The 19,872-nt window shown below is 34.5% G+C and overlaps 1 protein-coding gene across 1 annotated transcript; it reads right to left on the bottom strand.

Moving 5' to 3' along the window:
• Positions 1-3,587: 3,587 nt before the first annotated feature.
• Positions 3,588-19,516, bottom strand: LOC115441814 (potassium voltage-gated channel protein Shaw). The gene is given in 8 exon segments (XM_030166723.2): positions 3,588-4,457; positions 6,572-6,697; positions 7,071-7,206; positions 7,609-8,289; positions 9,899-10,093; positions 15,277-15,394; positions 19,307-19,335; positions 19,337-19,516. Coding segments are annotated over 8 exon segments (1,860 nt in total). The 3' UTR covers positions 3,588-4,062.
• Between the last annotated feature and the right edge of the window lie 356 nt (positions 19,517-19,872).

Here is a 19,872-nt window from a genome sequence, read left to right on the forward strand (position 1 = left end):
TTAAGAATTTAATAATAAAAAATCCTTGTCAATCATAATTGCAGAAACGGGATTTGTTTGTGTTGTCTAAATACATTTTCGCAGAACAACTCAGAAGCCTACACCCGAATTAGAACTTAAAAAATGAACGTATAAAATCTATTTCATAACAACAAGTTGTATTTCGACTTGCGTATTGGCACTAGAGCCGAGTCCGGCGGCGCTTATTGCGGCCGCATCAAAATTTCAATACATTCGAGTTTTCAAATGACGTCATACGCCGACGTGAACGAGTTGCTTTATATTTGATTTGTTTGGAGAAATACTATTTCTATGAAAATGAATACCTCGTTTGATTAAAATCACTTTCCTTTTTATGTTTAAATATAGAACAATTTCTTTGTGGTAATTTTTATTTAAGTTTAAAAAGACTAAGATATAACATGACTCAAAAATTAAAATAAAAAATACATCACGACTTCAATAATAATGGAAGTATCTATGAAAGACTGAAATGGCAGAATTATTATCGTATTAGGTTATTATGTGGGTCACCTGTTCATTAGCTCATTAGCTCCTACAATATTCAAATAATTGTGGTTGTCTTTGTCTGTCAATTTTCTTAAAAAAAAGTAGTTGGAAATGCAGGGCGATATAGTAATTTGAAAACGAAGAGGTTTCTTGTGCTAAAATTCTGAAATCTAAAAAAATAAAATCAACAGATAATTTGAAATAAATTATATCTGACTCCTCATTAATAAGTGGTAAACTCAAACAATCAAATATTTCAAACACGTCAAAATTACAGTATACAATTTCTACTAAATTTTACATCTAAAAATATGTACAAATATTTTTTAACGAACGAAATCGTGCTATCTATATATAATGCATTTGATGCGCGTATTTGTATATCCGACACATACAATAAAAAAACAAAACGATATGGTTAAGACATGAAATGATTTTACACAATTGTATAAATTTATGTAAAACATTTAGGGTCCCGTGAATTTAGACATATTATTATATATATTAAATAGATAGGAATATTTAGATCTGCCTTTAAAGAAGTTAATTCTAACACATTAACTCTTATGGCAAAAATTATATTTAAAGATCCAACGAGGTATATCGCATTATGCCATTTATTTAAATATAAATTATGCCAATCCTGATAAAAGTGTTTCCTCTCAAGATCCATGTTTTCAATATAATTATTAATATGTTATATTCGCGATTAATTTTGATAAATTTAACGTATACTTAATTTTTCGGCGTTTATTTTTAAATTGACACGGCAAAGTGACCTCGCCACCTGATGATAATTGCAGTGGGACCATTAAAATATTGACTGATGGAAGATGATTACCCCTCGGCAGTTGACATAATTATGTCGGCCTATTGGAACCGGATTCGCAGGTTGATCCCAGAACGCGGCACACTTACGTGGGCCACTATGTCGTGTTTTAAGACCACCTTTTGGGGAAACAAATACCCCAATAGGTACGCTATATTATTGTTTTAGGGCACATCTAAATATCCCTAACCGTCTTAAACAATTTAATTTTAAAAACTCCAATTACGTTGCCAAGCAACTTTACATTTAAATAAACAGATATCCGACCATTCGACTAAAGTGACGTCATCGCCATATTTTACCATCATACAACCGCTCAAAACCGTAACAAAAACAGCAAATACATATTAAATATTTCTTGTTAATCTATCTACCCTTAATATATTTATATACATTCACAGTTATAACATTAAGAATGAAAGAACGTGCGTATGATATGTGTCTAGTGTTAATTATAATATATAAAATTATTAACGCTACATCATTGGTTATATACAATGGCGCTCTAATGTAGGCTTGAATTGGAAATTTTCTTGACGTCACGTGGATTCACGGATACAATGATGGTTTATCTGATAGGTATATGCAGGAAATGTTCAAAATTCATGCCCCCATTAACTCTAATTACTTATTAGCGGGGTGATGGCTGTTTGATTTGCATGAGGCTGATTTAATATTATTTGATTGCGTGGATTAGTTTTGCGAATGGTAAATACGTTAGTTTAAAATAATTGTTTATTGACGTTTTGTTCGAGATTTGAAATTAATTAATATCTACTGTTAGGAAAAAAACATTTTTATAGTATTTAATTTAAAAAATCTTGCTTTTAAAAACACATCAGATTTTTAAATTTTAGAGTTTAATTTGAGGCGTTTAATTTAATTGTAATGAAAATTGTTGTAAAGGTATTAAAGCACAGTTGGTGTTCACTCAGTCTAATTTAGTTAGACATGTCACTTTATATATCTAAGCAGCCTTTGCAGACCAAAACAGCGTCATCCCATTTAACTAATGGACTGCGTACATTGATAATGATATTAAGACCCGGTCAATAATGACATATTAATTATAATATACCCGCTCCAATATGTACATGATATTTGTGAAAAGAATCTTCCTAGATTCCTTGAGTATCCCCCTTCACTTACCCTATATAAATATTGATAATAAAAAATAGTCTTTAAAAAAATCCGAATTGTACATTTTAACTTACCTTTTGTTTATTTTATCAAAACAAAATAAGTACTAGACGCCAAATTAACATTTTTAAATAATTTTCAAAGATCGAATAAACGAAATGTTCTACTTTCTGTTTACAAATGTTTTACTTTTACTTGACGATGAGCCAGTACTCAACCAGTTAGGATAAAAAAGGCGTTATAACAAAAAATATTAATTCACATATGAAATTGGAAAACTCTCAAGTGACAAAGAAGTACAAAAAACATTATATGGAGGGATCGCAATTCAAAAATTAAAACCAAAACCATATTTCACAAAAAAAAGTATTTACGTCGCCAACACTATAAAAAAAAAAACAGAAAAAAATATTTTAAATATTTTTCAAATATCAATGACATCGGAGCGGTCCTTAAAGCTTCTATATCGTGATACTATATCTAACATAATGTGATATATCAAATATTTATAAGTGCTTGAAACACTTATCGATCTTACTTCTATCACGGCCTTCAATGATCTTGTAAAATCTGAGTTACAATAGTCTGGAAGATGGGTGACGTTCTGGCTTCAATTGAGAAAAAAAAAATATTTGCCGCAGAATAATGCTAGAAAAATGAGTAGCTATGTGCAAACCACTTAGGCCAATGTATCTTCAATGCTGACTCCAATTTTAGATAACGAATTTTCTGTTTAAATGCCTTGAAGAAAATATATCACCAAATGCAATAGTCAATTATTAGCTTATTGAATAATCAATATCAATTTTTGTTTATTGCGTTCAACACGTGACTGATTAGCGGTTTCCTTGTAAGGCGACATTATCTAAAACATCTTCTAAGCGATATTATTCTAAAATCAAACACAAAGCACTCGATATTTTAATATTAATCGTGTTTATCTGAACAAGTACAAGATAAATCAATTAACTGTCTAAATCTTCCAAGACCACAAAACTTTGAAGTGCTCTCAAATGTTTTGGCATCAGACGAATCGTATTACAGTAATTAGTTTCATTGATAAGTTTACTTTAATTTTTCTTTATCACTTGATATGTATTTATTTTTAGTATTTCCAATCGCACTAGAGGCCTATCAGTCGTACATATGATACATTATTGTATGTTTTGTTTTGCATTCAATGCTGTTAAATATTATTTAAGATAGTAAGACAAAACATAGTAACTTTTCCAAACTTACAACATCCATTGGTAAGGAGCTATAACTTTAAACTCTTCACACTTGGTGGATAAGAATATAATTATCATTCTCAATAATGTGGTATACATTGTTTTCATCGTACAAAGGTTTGTGAAAAATACTATTTGAAGCAAAATTTTCATCAGTGTTGTTCCTTTTATACAAAAGGTCACTTATCTCCCAGACTATTTCTTTCGTTAAGATAAATACATAGCGTTTAATGTTACACAGGCGAATTATTCTGCGACAACTGATTACTCACAGAGGAATAAAGACAGCGATGTATTGATACTTTTTCTAAATTCTCACTTACTCTATTGGTCTGTTTTAAGCATAATTTAACGTTATGTAGACGCCGATGATTTTCTCTTCTCTATTTTTGTATCACGCAGTTTCGTTTCATCGAGAGATTCGTTTTTGTGATCTCTGAGTAAAGGAGTCCTTGCGTCAGTTTTGTCCTCAATCTTCTGCATGTATCTCTCGTTTCTGTAGTTATTTACTCTGACAGTGTTGTCACTGTCTACAGATTCCTGACGGCTTGAGGTTTTGCTGTCGCTCTCGCTCTGCTTGTCTTCTGATTTTTCGCTGTGGAAGGCCATGTTGTCGAAGCACTGAGCTGGGACGATGTTGACTGACTTCATCATGGGTAATGCTATGGCAAGAGCAGGAGACATGTCGCGAGGACTCGGGGAGAGACGTGTGGTCACCGAGAGATCCACGCCAGGCATCAAACTTGCAACTGTTGGTGACATAGCTCGTATTAGTTAAGCAATTCTGAACTGTATTGTATTTTCAGTAAGTACTTTATTTGACACACATGCAGACGGCATGCTTTTTTTTCACAATTTTCCATTTTTTTTTTAATGTTAAAATATCAATTCTAAAATCTAAGTTATATAATCTATTTTTCATTATTAAGTTAATAACACTAATATTTAATGTTACGAGAAATAGACCTATCCCATTTGATTAGAGGAATGATAAAACAAAATTTAATAAAAACATATAGATGATTAAAAGACAAAAAGGAACAGGCAGAAGCAATCAGAGAAATAAAAAAAGGAAAATCGAAATAAAAATCAAGGTAGACAAAAACATTAAAATCTAGAATGCAGTTCAACATACAGATATAAAAAATATAGCATTACAGAGATTAGTGGTTATTGTTAGTGTTCATTTAAAATAGTGTACCGCTGTGTTGACTTGTAATGTGACTTGATTTGTGCTTGTATTATTTGTACATTTAACTGGTGTGAAATGGTTTCCTGTAAACAAAATGAAAATGTTTCTACACACTTGCATACCAAATCTAAACATACTATTTAAAGATGATATTAATCTCGACCTTCCAGATCCCTATTTCACTTACACCTGCAGATGCAAAGCGGCGAGATTAAAATATAATTTATACTTCAAACAGAATATTCTAAAACATATATACGTAATATTTCAATAACTAACACGACGGACAAGAGCTGTAAATATAAACAAAGAACTGAAACGGGATTCAATCTACGACAACAACAATTCAGGATGATGCAGCGAAGCTATTTCGAGGGATATAGGAATGGGTGCCGAACCTCTGGTTGTATATCGAAGCATCAGGGACCTAATGCGACGGCTTGAAGACTTGTGCATATGTTAGTGATGATATTAGTATGTAGCATTCCTGTAAGCTAACTCCAGTGTGTGCAGGCGATATATAAAGCCCTTTCGCAGACCCATTCGCCGCCAATATGATGATATTCTAAAGCATGTTTAAATTTTTTCTTTTGCAGTTGTTTGGTGTGGTTTGGATCATAGCCTCAAGCTCGCTACGATCGCCATCTGTGGAGGATTACATTGCGTAAGCTACTGTTAGTTCTGTGAGTACCTAGTTTATATTAGTCTATGATTATGTAAGAACGTTTTTAGCATCTTGAATATTATTTCTTGTAGGTACTTTCAATTCCTTCTTTTGCATTTTCTTTGTCTAAAAACAAAAACTACGTTTCTGTGATTATTTCTAACAGTAACTAATGTTTTTAGATTAAAAACATACGGTTTTCAGTCTCTTTTGTACTGCATTGCCAAACAATAGTACACAATTTTCATTGTTACGTTATTCACGGTTTGTGCTGTTTCATTCTTTTCATTATTGTGCTAAAAATGTCCTTTTTGTCCACACCTAAATCTGCTTTATTATATGCTTTGTCAGCTATTTCGTTAGTTAATATATTGTCACAGTGGTATCGGTGTGTTAACGTCTAGTCGTGATTGCCAATTCAACCGATGATTACAAGGTAATTTGCTTACATCTACGCCGTGGTATCATACATCCAATGTGCTCATAACTACAAGTGTAGTTACACTTTGAAGGCTCATTTTATTTGATTTACAATTAGTATTATGGCTTTCATTTGTATTGTTAAATTAATTATTGCTAAAGAATAAAATGGATGGTTATTTATGTATTGTGGAATACTTAATCGTAGTTCTATTGAAAGAAACGTTTCACCAACTATCTATCGACACTATTGAATCAGGTCGAATACAACGCAATTTCAACTAAGATTCTTCAACGCATTTAGTTGTGAAATAGAATTAAATTATGTAGGTATTTAAAAACATTTTAATTACAAATTGGATAACTTTTATTTGAATGATAATATTAGAAAGTATCTAAGTATTTGATAAAATGAGACTTCAAAGTCTAACCATTTTCAGTTTATTGTACATCAAATATTTTATCTTCACGGTTATCTTCAAACAATTCTAATCAAAAAACATTATAGACAAAATTATTCTCTACATCAGGAATAATTTGATCTATTTCTTTATCATCATCTTAATTTGTATGAATTTCAATCTTACCCATATTAGGTCCCATCATATCTTTAGGATGATTAGTTTTTATAGCATTCATTCTACGATTAACTACTTGTGCTCCCATTCCAGGGGCTAATGGACCGGCCGGCGCTCCAGTCACTCCTGGTGCACCTTGGGAAACGAACAGGGATTAGTACTTGTAGATAGTAACATTGGTTATATTTGTAGCAGTACCATTGTTAGCATGCTTTTATTTACGCCATCAATTACATAAAATACATATAACATTCTTAATATGACTTCGCTTTAATATAGAAGAACCACGTATACACATAGTGTCTTAAATTTTACTACGTAAATATTTCTTGAATATTTAATTTTTGCAATTAAAACTCTAATAAGTTACTTAAGATATTATTCTACACTTTCTTTTTGGCTGCCATTATAAATATGCATATTGTTAATTATTTAATCTTCTTAAATATTCTAAATAGTAAAATTAACAGAAGAGATAATATCTAAGTATGGAAAATATTGCACTTACGAAGCGGAGGCCTTGCCGGCTCAACATTAATGACTCTTCGACGCTTCTTCGGAAGTTTCGCTCTCGCTTGCGTGTGCGAGTAGTACATGGCGAAGTTTGACACGATGACCGGCACTGGTAGAGCTATCGTCAGTACCTAGGTGTGTGGGGAGACGGAGCATTAGTACTGGTTTTTTTAAAAGCTATTTTAATTTATTAGAATGTCATAGATTATTGTTTGATATTGGGTTTACTAAAATTCAATGAACCGGAAATTTTAATTATCTGATGTTATAAATGCTTTAACCAATTCGTTATTTAATCCCATTCGAAGTAGATAGATTTATTTAGGTAAAAAGAAAGCTGATCATTATGTACACGGTCAATTAAAATAGGTTCTATAAGTATATTGTAAGTCCTAGAGAAACAATCGATCAAGCAAGTATTTTTTCTGACATGCTAAAGATTAAATTATGATTCGCGAAATAAAATTGCCATGTAAATAACCAGTTTTGGTAGATATCTTGATGTAAAAACTATAGGAGTATGATATACTTACACCGGCCAAAGCGCAGAGGGCTCCGACAAACATCCCCACATAAGTCTTCGGCGCCATATCACCATAACCAACTGTAGTCATGGTCACGAGCGCCCACCACAGCCCCAGCGGGATGCTGTTGAAGTCGTTATGAGGATTCGTCTGTATCCTCTCCGCGTAGTACACCAGGCTCGCAAATATAACTATACCAAGCACTAAGAAAAACACCAACAGCGTCAACTCCTTCGCAGACGCCCTGAAAGTCTGGATCAAGATCTTCAGACCAGATGAGTGTCTGGTCAGCTTAAACAGCCTCATGATCCTGATGATGGAGAAGAACTCCAGGATATCAGCGTTCTCGACGTGCGAAGCATACTTCTGCAGGATCAGGTCGATGTAGAAACTCATCGTGGCGATGTAGTCGATGATGTTGACCGACGACTTGACGAATTCGCACTTATTGGGGGAGGATATGAAACGAACTAGGATCTCCAGCGTGAACCACGCGTTGCACACGCATTCTATGTAGAAGAACGCGATGTGGGCATTCGTTTGCACTTTGTCCAACGCCCAGCTTTGCGTCTGGTTCGCTGTGGTCACTGTATAGTTTCTTATCACTGGCACTCTCATGTCCGGGTGGGTTTTGAGACAGAACGATATAATAGACACGCATATGAAAAATACTGATATCACACCGATTATCTGGAAAAAGAAAAGCGTGTTAGTCTTTGTATAGAACCTAAACTTATTGTGAGAAGATATTTATTAAATCATCTTTGTTGCTAAGTTAGGTATAGCTTAATATTACATTTATTCCGCAGAAGTATAATGCAAATTAGGTTAATGAAAAACAATAAGTTAAGGTCCTAAGAGAACTATAGTATTCAACTCACACACACGTGATACAAATAATGTATAAATCAATCAATTCTCAAAATTCCTTATAGCTATACAACATAGCTAACATTCGCTACATCTGCCTAGAATCAATAATCCCCATCGCTTTTTATCTCGTCCGTACGCAATAACATTATCGCGCCAAATAAGAGGGGAACAATCTTTTTAAAAGGTATTTTAGAGCGAGCGTCTCGCACAAACAGATTCCTCGTTAACTTGTGCCTTGAACAAACGCTGTACGCTCATAATTGCTATGAGGCTACGGTTGTATTTGCTTAATTTTTCTCTGACGTTATATTAAAATGTATATTTATGACCTTTCTCTACAAAGGGTGAAGAACTTGAGATTATGTTTATTCTTTTAATGTCAACTGGTTTTGCGTTATTTTCTTATGTTGAAATTATTTTTCTTTATTAATTTAGCTTTTGCGACTCATAAAGCTTTTGCAAACATTTTATGTTATGATTTTGTTTTATGTTATACTTATTAGCTTTTGCCTGTTGCTACGCTCGTGTGAAATAGCCTGCATGGTAAACCAGACATTGCGTATCTGTGTGCCAAATTACATATAAAATCATTTTGTGGTTTGAGAATTAATAGCTAACAAACATTTAAATATTTTTAGGAAGTTTCGCATTTATAATTTTAGCAGAATTGCCTATGCTTGGTCATGCGATTCCCAATCTGAGTAAAGCTATATATGGCCGATAGACTTTATATTATAAAGTAGCATTCGTCGTACTATATCACAGCAAAAAACTTTGAACTAAGCTATACCCCGATCTGAAATTATTTCTCAAACATCAATATAATCACGGATAAAATCTACCCAAACATTTGCGATGTTGAAACGCCTCCGAAAACATTAACAGTAAAAATCTACACCTTTACACAAACCCTAAACTCAGGGAAGGTAGATTTTTAAAACAAAGACTTGGACACTTCGATTAACATAAATTTAAATTCAGACCTCTCTGTCCGTCTGTTATTGCACCGCCAGCATTTGACACGTTGTAAAGAGATACTCATTTCGACTCCTCTGAGAATTTCAAGTACGCTTCCATTTCTTTGTTTGGGTTTTTGAGGAATATATTTTGTTTTTCCTTTAGTGATTGGGGAGTGTTCTACATTTCAACTGGTTTCAATGGATTTCTTTCGGTTTTAGTGTTACCTTTATCGTAAGCAATACTATTGGTATATATTATGATATGAATTATCATCCTGATACGTTGGAGAAATTGTCTTCGAAAATGTTGCTTGTTAGAGTATATTTATCATACTACTATGATCATTGAGTTATTTTGTCTTAGATACTACCATGTGAAATAAATTGGTGCATGTTTATAGCAAATACGTGTTCTTTAGAGACCTTTCTTTGCAAAATCTTTTAGTGGATTTCGTATTTTATCTTACCTTCGCAGCGTTAGAACTATATGGTTCATCGAAGAGCGACCACATTTGAGGCTTGAGGTGCTGCCACCAGGACACCGTCCCTTTCAGGTAGTCCTCTTCGAAACCAAACTTCCGCGCCACCTCCTCGTCTGTGGGCTTCTCTGTGTCCAAGTCCAGTCTATCCAGGACTGCCAGTGTTTCTTGGGTGTCGCGATGCTGTAGAAACATTGTTCTTAATACAACTTGTGAAGGACTACTATTCTTTGGATTAGATAAACTAGTTAGAGTCCTGCATATTTTGATAGAATTAAAGATTTCACTGATACCTTGGTATAGTTATATAAATAAAAAAGAAAACCCGTATAACTCAAGAAGCTATCTTGATTACTATGTTAGATAGAATTGCTGTGTGGATTTTTGCGGTCAAACAGTGACCAAGTTGTAATGATTCGGTTTGGACGATGTAGGCAGTATAATTATTGTATATTATAAAAAAAATATATATACCTCAAGGCAAGGAAAATATTGCAAATTCATAAAATGCATTATCTATATGACATTGTTACCTTTTATAAATATTTAAGGCGATAATCGATTAACAAGCAACTTACTGTCTCGCTATTTGTATAAAAAAATGGCTTGACTCAGTAGCTTGATGTTACCCGTAAATCAACTTACGTGAGCCTACGTATGACGCAAATTTAATAAATAACACCATTATTCAAAGACACTTTACAAATGCGTGCATATTTTCGTGTATTGAACGAAAAATTTAATTTGCCCTCGGGAAAATTGAATAAACTTAACCGCAAAACGAAATGGGTGCGATATATTTCGCGCTAAGAGTGTGGGCTTTCGATAACGCATTATTTAATATTAAAACTATATTTCTATTGAAAATATTTAAAATTTTACTTCGATGTGGAATTTTAGTTGAGTGGTTATTTTTTCAAATAGAATCGCTCGGTGAGTTTGAATACTTTGACGTCATAAAATTGAGGCAGTTTCTAGTTTTTTTTTTCATAACATTTTTAATTCTATTAGAAATAGTCAGCATTCTATAAAAAACTAATCCCCTTATTCATAGACGTTATTTATCTGAGGACGGAGCATTGCTGTGGTAACAAGTCTGTTTCTCAGCTTTGTTTATCTGACAGCCTGCTGTTAGTTCAACTTTGTTTATCTGACAGCCAACTAGATTCAAGTTGTATCTCAATATTAGCTAATCACAACAGCCCTATGTCTACGCACTGCGAAGGCTGCTATGCCGTCAGCACTGAGAAAAGACTTGTTATCACAGCAATGTTCCGTCCTTAGATAAATAACGTCTATGAATAAGGGGGTAAGAAATCTCGATTCCAGTGAGAAGGCACTTAGTATAGATCTTGTATGAACCAATCACGTTATCCAAGTCTAGGATAAAGACCTTCAGCGTCTACAAAATCAATTTCACTCATAATCTTTCACAACAAACAGCTTGCAATTTTAAAGCAAGGAAAATCACGTGTGTCCCCTACGTACACATGCGCTGTAAACAGCACAACGTAAATGTTTGTAGAGTTAACCAGAGTGCTGCAGCCGCTGCAGGATCATGGAATATTAAACAATATGCAAATAACATTTTACTACAGAATATTCGGAGTTTTATCAGAGCTGTGCATCCTACAAACGTACTGCGGCTTAGCTTTTGGATTATAGTTCGAATTTTGAATGTTAAAACCGCTAATGGAGAATTGGACGTCGAAATGAAATTATTATTCAGATTTTATCGCCATTTTATATATTATTATAATATTCTCTCGACGTTTCGAAGACTTCGCAGCCTTCATGATCTTGGGGTGGACTGAGGTGCTAATCATCCGAAAAGTTAAAATTTTACCTACATTTTACGGTAAAAAAAATTCAAAAAATCAACTGTTGGCGATTTTAAAAAACCACGATAAAATAGATGTTTCGATGTGTAAAATTCGCGTAAACATAAGCAATCATTATATTAGATGTATATTGGTAACTTAGATTATAGGCATTGAAAGCAATGTACGTGCCGTCGTGTGATGAGGTTGTGTAAGCAGGCAGTGGAATTGTGGTGATCGTTGAGGAGCGCCGCTCTAGCCGACATTGTACTGGACTGCCTCGGTGGAATAGTTGCATCGCGTACAATTATCGCACTTGGGTCTCGGGATCGGATCTTGGGTCGGGAGAAGTAACATTATTATTTATTTTATTTTTATTTGTTGACTGCCTTGGTGGCGTAGTTGTACTGCATGCGACAGCGATCTAAGGTCCTGGGTTGGAATCCCGGGTTGGGAAAAGAGATATGTGAGATTTTCTGCTCAGTATCAGCCCGGAGTCTGGAATTTGCCCTCTATCACATCATGGGACAGAACATACTTGGTGAAAAATGTAGGTGCCCTAGTTGCGCCTCTGCATACCCCTTCGGGGATAAATGCGTGATGGTGTGTGTGTGTGTTTATTGTACACCAAAAACAACACTGTATTTCAGACTAAAAGACTTCAGATTAATATTAAGTTTGGATGGAATACACGTGGCAGAAAGTGGGTGAACAAGATGATTTTTTTTATACTTGAATTGCAGAATGACCTCATTGCACCTTATGGTAAGGGATCCAATAGAATGTCGATAAACGAGAGAAGATTATCGATCGGCAGTCGACACAATTATGCCGGCCTATTTGAACTGAATATACATAGACTGATTCTGGAACGCGACACACTTATGTGGGCCACTATGGCGGATTTTAAAACCTTTCGGATAGGTATCGGGGCGGATATAAAATATATCCTACTATCAACAAAATTTCGAATTTCAATTTTCACACACACACACACACACACACACACATACACAACATCACGCATTTATCCCCGAAGGGCTATGCAGAGGCGCCACCAGGGCACCCACTTTTCGCCAAGTGTGTTCCGTCCCATGATGTGATAGATTTCAATTTTCAGTCTAACCTTAAAGAATAAATTGCATATAATCATGCCTGGTGTAGACACTTCTTTTTGCTTTAAAATATTGTCGTGTACAATATTCAACAGTATTGTAGCAGAACTTAAATTGTCACTTATATTATTATGTCATCCAAATAGTAACACTTTTGTGGAAATCCAATAACAAAGCCTCACGTAGAACATTATATCTCTTTTACCAGTAAAGTGGTTCTTGCTTCGTTTGGCATAAACTCTTCACGTCTAATTTAATTTATTTGTTTCGTATTCCATGGGTATAAGGACTATTATGCCGGAATGCCTTTGTCAATGTCAATCGTTTATGAGAGCACTTGCACCGAATAGGCTTAATATGGCAAAGCGATTGCTTGACTGATTTGATTCATAGTGATTATACAATATTGGTAATCTATTGCATACATTTTTTTTAGATTTTTTTAATGCTCCAATATGCGGATGTGAAGTACCAACGGTCCAAGATTTTTTTTATAATTCTAAAAATCCAACGAAAAAAATAACAGCACTTTATTTTAATTCTAGTGAGAAATGAAATAGGTTGGAATAACTTAATAATGTAAATACAAATCTCAATAACTAGGCTTATTATTATCGGGCCTACTAGAATTTATCATAACTCAAAGAAAAAGATGTTGATAATCTAGAATTTTCTAAAACGAGAAAATCACGATATTATCCAGAGATTACGGGTCATCTTTCCGTACCGGGATTTTACAAACAAACCAGTTTTAACTAGATTTGGATCTAACCCCAAATTAGGATATCGCTTAATTAAACGAAAGTAATCATCAAAAGGCCTGGAAACCGAGCTTAGAGCAACCTAACTCGATTCCGAAATGAGAAGGATACTTGTTAAAGTTCGGCGAAGGCTATTACACTATCTATCCGAGCTTCGGTAAGTTTCTGAATTTTTCTCGAATAGTACTTTTAGCGGTGAGGTTACATTTACTTAAAGCTTTTTATTGGATTCCGAAGTTTCACTCGCGCCTGATCATTAAGACTAGACATTGATGTGGTGTTTGTTATAATGGCTTTCATTCATTGGATAGTTGCTGATGCTAAAACTGAAACTCTAATTAATATTTATTACTAAAGTTCGTGGTAGAACACAAAGGGTGTGAGGCGGGTATTTAAAATTTGCAAGGGATTAAATAATATTTATATACGGTTTAGTTATTGAAAACTCGCATTGCCTATTTCTACCGCCAAAGAGTGTGTATGAAATTGTATTCCGATTTGAGGGACATTACAAAGGAAATGTTACGTATGCTCGTTTGCTCCTATATCATAAAAAATCATTGTAACCATCTTTACTGGGCATTATGAGACTTATCTCAGGATGTTAAATGCAGGGAAATCTTCAGTAATTCAAAGATTTATACAGTGTTGCTACTGTTTATGGGTGGTTGTATCACTTACCATCAGGAAAAAGGGATGCACAACTCGTTATTTAATGTCAATAAAATAAAAAAAGTCGCGTTCCGATCTGACGACAAAGTCAGTAAAAACAAACATAATTTTGACTTACGTTGATTGTCGTCTCTCATGGGTAATATAACATTTAAAATACACTGCTTTTGTCATTAGTAAGGATACATTCACTGAAACTATCATGCCTAACAATAAAATTTAGACCGTCTTTATCATATACCCATGCACACACCAAAATCATCCACATCATAAAATCTAAGCCGTCTTTATTCGATACCCCTACACACACCAAAATTACCCATAAACATCCTATCTACTAACAAAACAAAACACCCAAGATATATAACAGCTGTAATTAGTTCTCAACTCGCGTCGATCTTACGAAGTGCGGTTCGAAGGACCAAAATTAAGGAAAGAAAAGCAATTCCCGTTCACCAACTTGCCAACACGTCGCGAAACAACTTTGCTCATTTGCCGGGATTTCAGACATGTCCGATTTTTATGACGGCAACGTGGTACGTCGATCCTTTATTAAATCCACACCAATATGTCTCTTTGTCCGCCATTTTTGTTGTAGTCGGCTTGTTGACTTGCTTTGATGAGATCATTGTAGTTTATTAGGCTGGTGTTGTGTCGTGGAATTTTTATAAGATCATTTTGGATTTTTTTTCTTGTATAGGTACAATGTCTTTGAAACTAAGTAAAAGACATCTAAAATGTGTGCTATATGTTGTAAAGAAGCCTCACAAAACTAAATATCATTTCAAACCGACAACTTTTCTATATTTAGGAATTCGATTTCTGCCTCCCAATTTTTTTTTAAATTCTTGGTTCGATAGTTTTGATTAACGAACATTAAGTTCTATCGATACAAGTATTCCGAAATTCGAATTCCGGATTGACTGTTAATTTGGTAAGACTTTACGATGTACCATATCTAGCAACCGACCCTAGAAATCCAAGATCTTTGGTCTTACCTGCGTATACGTCATCCAGCAGCACGGCTCCACCTGGTTCGCGTCCAGCCCCCAGAACTCTAGCTCCTCCTCGAACAACGGGCCGCACACATCAGTTGGGTAATGGAGTTTACCCGTCCTGCATAAAACATAAATATTTTGATTTTTGGTCTCTAGTATGCAGAATCTGTAAGAAATGACATAGAAGTTTTTCCTGGATAAGGTAGATTTTACAGCCTTTGTTGAAATACAGTTCAAATTTTAAGGGGATATTGTAGCATATAGTCGACTACGATATTTTGGAAAAAATCTGCCGCCATCTGTTCTTTTACAAACAACAAAAGATTATTCTTTCTTTTATTTTCAAATCGAATAGAAAGTTATTGGTGCTATTCTGGAGCCAACTAGATTTTAGTGTACTTATTTCAGCAGCATAGCTACTTACTTCACCGTAACTGTAGATGTGATTAGAGAATTTCTCGCTAAAATTTTCGTAAGCAAAGCGTCTGTATGAGGAGAAATTGTGGACAATCACTAAACATTAGCAGACTTAAAATTCACTTTCCTAATTATTTGAAAACAAATTTAACCTGGTTTTAAGGTTACCTAAATCTTATTACCTCAAACTAAAACGCTATAAGCCGTCACTTCACCCCTAATCACTCTAACGCAAACCCTTACTGACAAATTCAAGCAAGCCAATCAATCAACCGTTATTTAACGTCTTGGCCTCGTCTGTGTCCACTTACCACTGAAATTAATTCGGCTCGCTGTATACGAACGCTATCGCTATCGATCGTATAGGCGTCGTTAATTAGCCGCGAGCGCTTTTTCGATTGGAGGGAAATTGAGGTAAATTGGGCCTCTGAATTTATTACTTTGGATTCTTGTTCTTTTTTGTGTTTCGATCTTGGTAAAGGTCATACGTTTTGGTAGGTACTGGTAGATCTGCATGTCTACTGCGGCTTCGTTTATTTTGATAAGCAGAAGTGCATCCATTACTTGTAGTTACCATAGGATACCATTTCTTTTTTATGTATCTAAGCGTCAAAAGTAATCTTCACCTAGTTGGATTGTTGGTGAGGGTGCTTAGTAGCTGTATTAACTATGAATTATTAATTTATAATTATTAAAGCTAAGTCTAGGTATACAAAGTCTAATTTAAGTAGGCGAGTGCTGCGTGGGTTTCAGCCGCTTTCATTATCTTTAAGTATATAGGGTCATTTTGACATTGCGTAAATAGATGAAACCACATCTTGAAATTACACTACAATAAGATTTTTGAACTATAAATGTGAAATGAGAGATAATTTTGGAAAAAAATAAAATATAATTAAAAGTAATTTTATTTTACACGACCTAATGCCCCTACGACAACTCTAAGAGAAGTCGTTGCGGCGACATCATATTTGCAGTTAAAAATATTCTCACGCACACGCCATATTCACACTAAACTAACAAATGATAAAAAAATCAGAAAAATAATATTAAGATTTTTGGCGAAAGTATCGTTGTTCACAACTGGTATAATGCACAGGTTAAGAAGTGTATTTGGTTTAATTTATAATCTCAAAATGACCTTGTAAATGATTTTATCAACTTTCGCTTTCCTATTCCATTACGGGTTCGTTTAATGTGTTTAAAATAAATGTAATATATACCAAAATGTTATATTTCCAACAGGAGGGTAAATCAATGAGTATTTTAACTGATGATAAAATAACAACAAAGCCCCAAAACAGCACAGAAAGACATTAAAGAGACTGCAAGAGTAATAATATACAAGTTATATTGCATTCATAGTACAAACCAAAGCGAAAATTAACAATGACTTCGAAATATTTTTTGTGGTAAATTGAAGAGACTTTGTGTGTTATTCCGTTATGAATAAAATAACAAAGATCATAAGACCACGGCGGCAATATTTCCAAAGAGGGTTGACAGCTAGCCGGGCGTCAGTTAATACGTGTCAAAACGTAAGTTAATGTCTCGTCGGGTTAGGCGCGGGAAGATAAATGTAGTCCTTAATGGCATAACAATAGCGACTAAATTAAGATTCTTTGCACATGTTATAACGACTTCAAAGGCACAGGTTTCTTGCATAAAAGCCGGGAATGTTAGCTTTAATTATTTATAATAGAATTATTATTTAATTTGGCTTTAATTGTATTATTTAGTTTAATAACTAGTTTTTGTTTTGGGTGCTGCCAGTTTTAAAGGCTTTCCTCATAAATAAAAAACCACTGAGAACAATATCAGGATAAAAGCCTAAACATTAATGGAAGACATGGTCTATCTGGGTGCGAAATTTCATCCTTATTCGTACAGTAGTTTTCGGATTAACTTCTTACAAACATACACAAATAGAACATTTTTTGCTTTTATAACATTAGTAAGACTGTCCCTAAAACCTGGACAAGCCAAATAGATATCATTATATTTTTCAAAGGAATATTTCTCCAATCTGTCATATTTCATTCCTCTTCAGCGTCTGTCTTTAATTACAAGACAAGATCTATTGTCTTCCCACTAAAGTGAGGGCTTGATAAATAGCCCACAATTATTTTTTCCTTTGTATTTTATTTTAGATGACTTGTACGGCAAGTGGCTTGTCAGTTTTATTCAATAGTAATATTGCTAGACTGTATCGGAATTTGAAGTGAAACGATCCAAATACTATACTGTACATACTGGGTGTAGTTTTCTTATATGTGAGAGTCCGCCTAGGTAGGTATCAGCGCAATATCTATTTCTGCCGACAAGCAGCAGTGAGTAGTCACTGTTGTGTTCTTGTTTCAAGAACATTGTAGCTAGTGTAATTACTGGACATAATAAGACTTAACATCTGCTGTCTCAGGCTGGCGAGCGTAGTGGAATACTAAATAATACTTTGTAAAACAAGGTGTTGGATGGTGTTTCTACTGTTTATGAGCGATCGTATTGCTTGCCATCAGGCGAACGGCAAGCTCGTCTTATCATTTAAAGCAATGAAAGAAAAAACACATTTCAACCTTAAAATTAAATTAAAATTAGATTAAACAAATTTCCAGCTTCTCGAAGTTAGTAAATTAAGAACTTGAAAATTCAACACTAAATTAATCTAGATACACATAATCCCAATTCCATACATAACATAGGTGGTTATACATTCGTAAAAATCTGGCAGAACTGTAAGCATCTCAGTTGACGTGGTCTGTAAAGAAATATTTACAGTATTAATGGCCTTATTAACAGCCTTATCAAACATCACAACAGCAATGAATAGAATTACTTTAGAGTTCAAAACTCCTATTTACACAATTGTATCGCTAAACGGAAACAAAATGTATTAATAAAATCAAAATTTTAATCAAAGGCATAGGACCTACTATCCTAACCGCACAGGTATACATCAAGACCTCTGTTATTTGACCTTTGCGGTTTTGGCAAATTTTGACCTTACGATCCTTCGGACCCTGGACCGCAGCGGGGAGGGCCTGCTTTTAATATATGATACGGCTTTGGGCATAAATTTTAGGGTCAGGGAATTTTGAAACCCTTTATCTCTGGATGGGTATCAGGTATTTCAGACAAAGTTTTACGTCTTAGAAAGTAATGTGTTTTTGTAATGGATACAAATTGGGCAGGTGTTTAAGAAGTTTCGACGGAATTAAAGTGGCAATTAGTAGGGCTTCGCGATACGAATCTTGACTTGGCCTTTGTTCAGAAAGATATTAATTATGGAGATCTTGAAAGATAGGTCTATTCAAATCTGTCGAATTTTTTGTTAGCTTCAGAGCAGTAGCTATGAATAATTTTACTTAAAAATGTTAGCAATGAAGTTATTGGTTCTTAATATTAATACAAACAAAAATAATAGGATCTTCCGCACTCCCTTATTTTTTAAGGGAGGAGTTCTTTTGGAGTTTTACTAGGCCGTTTTCGTATGCTATAAAAATCTACGAACTTTGTTAAATTCACATGGATAGTTATTCTATAAAGCTTTAGTATATCTAAATTGGAGTTCATAACTAAGAGTATCTTTATCAACAGTTTTAACCAGGGCATGTACCTGTAGTAGTTGAGGACTTGTGCGAAGATCGCCCGGGTGCCGGTCGAAGAAGTACTCGTTCAGCACCGGGTCGTAGTTGGCGAGCGTTTCCGTCAGCCGCGACAGCCTCGTCGCCGGGATCTTCTTCAGGGTCGCCTTGTACGTCTCGTGGCGGATCCCGCCCACGTTCAGTACTACGCGGTTCTCCGCGTCCATATTTAGTAGATTCATATCTGTTCACAATTGTAATTTTTTAGTCCTCTTACAAATTAGTTTAGTTAACCTCCAGAATATTTACTTCTGTTCACAGTTTTAACTTTGCTTGTAATTTTCACTTTGCTGAGATTTATCTCTCGAAAGTAACTTTATTTGAGAATAGCTTCAAGCTACATCCTTATAAGGTCCACGGACAGCAGTAGTCAATGAATATCAGGCGAACAGCTTATTCATTTGCCTAATAATGTATTAAAACAAGGATATGAAATGCTACAAGTTTATCCACATGGTAAAAGCCAATTAATCCTTATTTTATGGCACAAACAGTTGGCAAATGTGTGTTACACCTCTGCTTACCCCTGAAAAAGTGC

This window comes from Manduca sexta, chromosome 10 (genome assembly GCF_014839805.1).
Source record: "Manduca sexta isolate Smith_Timp_Sample1 chromosome 10, JHU_Msex_v1.0, whole genome shotgun sequence".
Lineage (NCBI taxonomy): Eukaryota > Metazoa > Arthropoda > Insecta > Lepidoptera > Sphingidae > Manduca > Manduca sexta.